A 7367-nucleotide genomic window follows, 5' to 3' on the forward strand; every position below is an offset into this window, starting at 1 on the left:
GCCTTAGACCCCTGCGCCAGATGGATAATGGATGCCATATGATGGATAATGGATGCCAGATGGATAATGGATGCCATTATCCATCTGAAGAAAATTCTAAATTGCAATGGGCCTTGGCTGTTCTGTCAGTTGACGGTGGGCTGGGGACAGGGTTGGGGAACCTCCAGGGTAGGATTAGAATACCCCTGTGTTATAGTAACTCTGTAGAGGGCGGTCAGAGTGACAGGACATTCATACTAGACCTGCTCTTTCAGATCCCTAAAGCCACAGCCATGGGATTCTGCTCTTGTGTGACCAGCACATATTACATCTGGAAGAGGTTTGAAAAGAGAAATGTTTTAATCCATTAGGCCTCATTGAATAGTTGATGTATCATTAGCTAAAGTACAAAGATTTACCAAAGGTTTCCATACACATTTTGCTGATACTGTAGCAGTTTATGTGTAATCATCTTACCTGAGAATTGCTGCCATCTGCTGATATGACCTTGATACTGACGACAGTTTCTCCAACATTCAATGGGGAACGATTTGGAATCACTTTCTCCATTCACTGAAACACTCATGTTTTTATCATTAGAATATCACTTTAATTTCTTAAGGTTATGGCTATCCTCCTCTCATTTGAGTAGGTAATCATAGATGTTTGTAGAAAATGTAGGTTGTAGTTGACCATGCAATATTTCTAGGAGATGTCATAATCGGCTACCACCTCTATCTCAACCCCATTCAAACCTTAATTTATTTTGATGGAATTTGAACAATCACCACACAGCTGAAAAATAAAAATGCATTGATTTGCAAGAGCGTGAAGAACAAATTATGGCTTATGTCCACAGTGTAGAATATTTTACAGCGTTTCCCCCGACACTCACTGTTTATGTTGGAAACCATAATTTATTATGCCATTGCCAACTAAATGAATCACATTCTACTAACTTTATTTTTAAAATAGCCAGGATAGCCACTCATAATATGCACTTGAGCGATTGAATGTACATTTTGTTTTCTGCAATCCATCACAGTAGAGGGCGTTATTGAGCATCGGTGCATTGTCGATAGGCGAAACACAAAACATAGAAGAAGAGAATGTTTCCGCTTATGTATTTCCGGTTGGACTACAACGTGTGGCGAAACAGGTAGCTAGCTTCTCATTATTACAGTAACCAGATTAAATAATAGACACTATTCAACAACGAGTAGTTAACGGAGTGTTGCGGGGGGCATTGTCATTGACAGGAATAAAGTGTTTTCGTTGAGCCGTAGCTTGCTTAAATGCTAGCTAGCCAGCAATAAGCTAGCCAGCAATCAGCTAGCCAGCTAGCCAGCAATCAGCTAGCCAGCAATCAGCAATAAGCTAGCTAGCAAAAAGCATGGCTATTTTAGCCACATTATCTACGATATTGCTTCGCCTCTTCCTATTCATCTTGGCTACATCAAAGCAGGTGGTATAGATGGGTTGGTTTAGATTGTTGTTGACGTTTAAAGTATGTTCCGTCTCCAATGTTTATTGAAAACATAAATAAAGTACTATATATTGAGTATTACATGAATCCTATCAATTTGGATGCAATGAAATTATATTTCAACAAAATAATGTTGCAGGAATGCTGATATTCTGTTTAACAACCAAAATGATTTAAGAACATTATGAGATGGTGGGTGTCAAGCCTCTTTTCTTGTTCTTTTTGAGGTGGAACGACTCATGGTATCATTAGTAGCTAGCTAGCGACCTTGTCTAGTGTGTACAGTACACTCACTACTTTAAGTCTATCTGGATAAGAGCATCTGCTAAGTGAATAAAATGTACTGTCTATCTATCTAGTTAATGTCAATTGTCTTTCACAATCTCCCCAGACAACATGGCAGAGGACATCCCTGTGGAAGACTACCCTACTGAGATTGAGGAGCAGCTCACAGGGTTTGAGTCATCAGTCGGTGCTGTCAACAACATGGTGCAGACCATCCTATCCATGCCAAGAAATGAGCTCGTGCAAAAAGTATGTTTTCAGACAGACAGGGTAGAAGGACTTGGTATTGAGTTTTCTGAAGTCCTGCGGTGTATTCAGCCGATTACCGCTTAAGAACCAAACGAGGAGAGACCTAGCTGAATTTGTCCTACAGAAACTATAGTTTGATGCAAAACTTTCTGTTTTGTAGTAAACGGTTTTGTCGCAAAAAGTTTTGCAACAGTATTGGCGTAATGAATACACCCCTGATTATTGGGAATGTCACTGAGTCGGTCACATATTGAAACGAACAGAACAGCAATATTTAGACCTGTGCTGTTAAACCCTCACCACTTAAGAGGTTTAATTACACTACTGAACTGGCACCCTGCTCAAATCTACAGCTCCGGGTCATATTGTCTACAAGGCAGCATAATGCATGCTTCAGAAACAGGCTACACCATGTATCTTCTATAAAATATAGTTGTTTGAATTCTCAAACTATACTGAACAAAAATATCAACGCAACATGTAAAGTGTTGGTCCCATGTTTCATGAGCTGAAATAAAAGATCCCAGAAATGTTCCATAAGCACAAAAAGCTTATTTTTCTCCAATTTTGCGCACAAATTTGTTTTGCATCCCTGTTAGTGAGCATTTCTCCTTTGCCAAGATAGTCCATCCACCTGACATGTGTGGCATATCAAGAAGCTGATTAAATGGCATGATCATTACACAGATCCACCTTGTGCTGGGAACAATAAAAGGCCACACTAAAATGTGCTGTTTTGTCACACAACACAATGCATGCAATTGGCATGCTGACTGCAGGAATGTCCACCAGAGCTGTTGCCAGAGAATTGAATGTTAATTTCTCTACCATAAGCCGCCTCCAACGTCGTTTTAGAGAATTTGTCAGTATGTTCAACCAGCCTCACAACCGCAGACCACGTGTAACTATGCCAGCCCAGGACCTTCACTTCCGGCTTCTTCACCTGCAAGATTGTCTGAGACCAGCCACCTGGAAATCGGATGAAACTGGAGTATTTCTGTCTGTAATTGAAGCCCTTTTGTGTGGAAAAACTCTGATTGGCTGGGCTTGGCTCCCAAGTGGGTGGGCCTATGCTATGGTTCAACCCCTGCCCAGTTATGTGAAATCCATAGATTAGGGCCCAAGGAATTTATTTAGACTGATTTCCTTATGTGAACTGTAACTCAGTAAAATCGTTAATTGTTGCATATTGTGTTTATTTTTGTTCAGTATAGTTTTCCTTCAGAAGGCAGATAAATCATGTGTGTTTTCTATCAAACACTTATTCATGTGAAAACGGAACACTAACTCATTACTGATTGACAATAGGCTACATCACTTAGTTTTGAGCCAATTTCACCGGTGGCTTGAGCGGAGCTCCCAGCTCATGCCCGGGTTGCAGCCTGGTTACAAAACGAATGCAAATCACTTTTAACTCTGCCTACCTATCGAACTGGGCGAGCTAAAACGAACCCTCTCAATGTGTCTCTTGTTTTCTTAATAGCTGGATCCTCTGGAACAAGCCAAGCTGGACCTAATGTCTGCATATAGCCTCAACTCTCTTTTCTGGAGTAAGTGTGCTTCATGTTCCTGCACGCAAATCCAAGTTAATATTGTAAAGTTATATCCAGTCTGCACCTTTTTATGGGGTGTAAAGATGTTGAAATGACTTTCACCACAACACTCCCCATGTTGAATTACAGTGTCATTCTTGTTGTTTACAGTGTACTTGGTCACACAAGGAATAAACCCCAAAGAACATGCAATCAAACAAGAGTTGGTAAGATATTACATTTTTACCCTGAAGAGATTTCCACTCATCCCACCCTATTTTGTTCAGTCAATTGTCAACTTGCATAACCTGCATTCAACACCCCACATACAGTGTACAAAACATTAGGAACACCTGCTCTTTCCACGACAGAGCATGTTTACACGCACACTAATAATTCAATATTAAATTATGGCAGAAGGCCGAGTATGGCATAACATTAGCCATGTAAACACCTTACTCTGCTTATCTGTCATGGAAACAGCAGGTGTTCCTAATGTTTTGTACACTATGTATGGTTATAATCGAAGTAAGCATACTCCGATTAAAACACATTTTCGGCATTTATCAAAAGTCCCATCCGTAACCTGATTTCAGATGTCCATGTAAACATGATTGTTAAGGAAATCGTTCTTCTTGCATAGCATGTAAACATTTTCAACAAGCTATTATATTAAGCTGACTATCCACAATAATCATATTGTTTGCATGTAACCGTGGTCATAGACTGACCAGGTGAATCCAGGTGAAAGCTATAATCCCTTATTGATGTCACTTGTTAAATCCACTTTAATCAGTGTAGATGAAGGGGAGGAGACAGATCAATGAAGGATTTTTAAGCCTTGAGACATGGATTGTGTATGTGTGTCATTGAGGGTGAATGGGCAAGACAAAAGATTTAAGTGCCTTTGAATGGGGTATGGTAGTAGGTGCCAGGCGCACTGGTTTGAGTGTGCCAAGAACTGCAACACTGCTGGGTTTTTCACGCTGAACAGTTTCCTGTGTTTATCAAGAATGGTCCACCATCCAAAGGACATCCAGCCAACTTGACATAACAGTGGGAAGCATTGGAGTCAACATGGGTCAGCATCCCTGTGGAACGCTTTCAACACCTTGTAGAGTCCATGCCCCGACAAATTGAGGGCAAAAGGGGTGTAACTCAATAATAGGAAGGTGCTTTTTATTTTGTACACTTGGTGCCTACTGTAGATAGGTGACATAATATTTTTATTTCTAAATCCTTTATTTTCTTGTCACCTGACTAGGAGAGGATCAGGACATATATGAACCGTGTGAAGGAGATCACGGACAGGAGGAAAGCAGCCCGTCTGAACAAAGCAGCTATGTCTCGCTTCCTCAGGAACGCATTGTGGAAACTTGAGGAAGGGAGGTCAAAGGACACGCCGGGTTGTGCCCCCCAGGACACGCCGGGTTGTGCCCCACAGGACACGCCGGGTTGTGCCCCGGGTCGTTCCCCCCAGGACACGCCGGGTCGTGCCCCCCAGGACACGCCGGGTCGTGCCCCCCAGCACACGCCGGGTCGTGCCCCCCAGCACACGCCGGGTCGCGGCCTCCGCACTCCGGGTCGCGGCCACCGCACTCCAGGTCGCGGCCAGCACAAAAGCTTTGATGGCCATCAGTCAAAAGGACCCAAACTCAGCTGAGAGGAGGTAGTGCAACACCAGGGGCTGTTTCCTTGCTGGCCTCTACCACATTTCCTTGGCCCCCTTTTCTATGTGCATCTGTCTGAAAGGACCTGATAGGTGCAAGCAGCACCTTATCACTTGTTACCATGGACACGTGACTCATGAGCCACTGGTGTTTTTGTAATGAACACACACATACACATTTTTTTGTGCACAAATAGAAGTTCATCAAATTGTTTTAGTTTACTTTCACTCTTCAAACATTTTAAAGAAGTCATTGTCATAACATCAGATAAAATGTCTGGATGATCTAGATGTTCTACCAGCCCTATTATCTTAGACTAGAACGATACTTTTTATATGCATCTGTTTAATTTCTGTTTCAACTGACAACTATAAAGTCTTTATTGATACACGGTACTGTTCATTCTGGTAACACCTTACATCCTCCTTCTGTAGGGCCCTCTGGGCCATCTTTATCCGGCGGCGTTCCAAATGGTACCCTTTTCTCTACATAGTGTAGAACTTTTTGATCAGAGCCCTATGGGGAAACAGGTTACCATTTAAGACACTACCTGTCTTAATTTATTACATTCTGCAACAAATGAGTTTGTCCCTATAATCAAGCTCAGGAAGTAGGGACGGTTCCCCAGGAATGACATCTTTTCCACATCTTTTCTCTTCTCACCGTCTTTGGTCCAGGGACGTTTGTTTAGCAGAGTTCTGCATCTCTTTTCCTTTTCCACTGAAGTGTTGATTCTACGCCGTTGAAAGAAGTATCACAGCGGTCTAAGCAGTGTTAGAGGCATCACTAAAGACCCTGGCATCCATTATCCATCTGGCGCAGGGGTCTAAGGCACTGCATCTCAGTGCAAGAGGTGTCGCTACAGACTCTGGTTCGATTCCAGGCTGTATCACAACCGGCTGTGATTGGGAGTCCCATAGGGCGGCGCACAATTGGCCCAGCGTCGTCCGGGTTTGGCCATCATTGTAAATAAGAATTTGTTAGTAACTGACTTGCCTGGGTAAATAAAGGTTAACAAAAAAAAAGAAGCTTTCAGCCTGCCTCACGAATGGTCCAGGTCACATACAAACCATTCCCTATGAAGTGCACTACTTTTGACCAGGCCCCAATAAGGAATAGGGTGACATTTGTGATGTACCATTCTGCCCATAGGGCCTTTAGTACATACCAGCATATTGGAGAAAAATGGATCCTCCCCAGCCCTCCATGTACTCAGTTTAGAAGCTAATCAAAAGGGGACAATCACGCTTCCCCACAAGTTTGGTTGGTGCGTAAAACCTCTACATTTATATAAGCAAAAAGGTGTGACAGGTCTGCGCTAAAAGATGTGTAAATCTTAATTAAAAAATATATATTTTCAATTGCGTCAGGGATGTGGACTAGCGGTTAACAGTGTTGAACCAGTAACTTAAAAGTTGCTGGTTCGAATCCCAGAGCCGTCTAGAGGAAAAATCTGTTGTGCACTTGAGCAAATCACTTAACCTTAATTGCTTCTGTTAGTAGCTCTGGATAAGAGTGTCTGCTAAATAACTTAAATGTAATAGCACACAGACATTTTGGCTTTGCATCCGTCTCCTACATCAGGTCACTAACCAGAAAAGAAACGGCACGTGGAACGACATGAGGTAACAAGCTCCATTCTGGTTCTGCTGTGTTTATTTACCCAGTCTGATCTGAATCAACGCTAAGCTAGCTATACTGTACTGGCAGAGAGGAGGGTTAGGTCAGAGAGCAGAGAGTGTTTTCACTCGTATGGACTTTCTGTATTGAAATAATGTAGAACTACCTTAGACAAACGTCAACAAACGTGGGAGGCTATTGACCTGGCTGAGAAGTAAATCGTTGCATGGGCCAGTGTACTTTAAGGAGCCTGTCCAAATGGCAACCTCTTAGAAAAAAAATATTGGAACCAAGACCTAAAAATAACTGATATTGGCTCAAGATGGAAGGAATGTTGAACATAACTAACAAAATTACAATGAACGAAAATGTACACTTAATCCAATATAAATTAATTTATAGAATGTATTCTACAAAATCCACTACTTTACAACACAATGGCAGAGTCATGTCTTAAGTAGAAAACTAACAATGACTCCATAATCCATGCTTTCTGCTATAAAGTTAAGTAGTTATGGGCAGAATTAGAAAGTTGGCTGTCAGAAG

At 42.0% G+C, this 7367-nt stretch overlaps 1 protein-coding gene across 1 annotated transcript; it reads left to right on the forward strand.

Annotated features, from left to right (window-relative positions):
• The first annotated feature begins 1033 nt into the window (after window positions 1-1033).
• On the forward strand, window positions 1034-5591 carry LOC115156009 (nuclear nucleic acid-binding protein C1D). The gene is made up of 5 exons (XM_029703183.1): window positions 1034-1138; window positions 1857-1999; window positions 3483-3549; window positions 3703-3758; window positions 4796-5591. The coding sequence occupies exons 2-5, from the start codon at window positions 1862-1864 to the stop codon at window positions 5192-5194; spliced, it is 660 nt and encodes a 219-aa protein (XP_029559043.1). The 5' UTR covers window positions 1034-1138; window positions 1857-1861; the 3' UTR covers window positions 5195-5591.
• The last annotated feature ends 1776 nt before the right edge of the window (window positions 5592-7367 follow it).

This window comes from Salmo trutta, chromosome 2 (genome assembly GCF_901001165.1).
Source record: "Salmo trutta chromosome 2, fSalTru1.1, whole genome shotgun sequence".
Classification (NCBI taxonomy): domain Eukaryota; kingdom Metazoa; phylum Chordata; class Actinopteri; order Salmoniformes; family Salmonidae; genus Salmo; species Salmo trutta.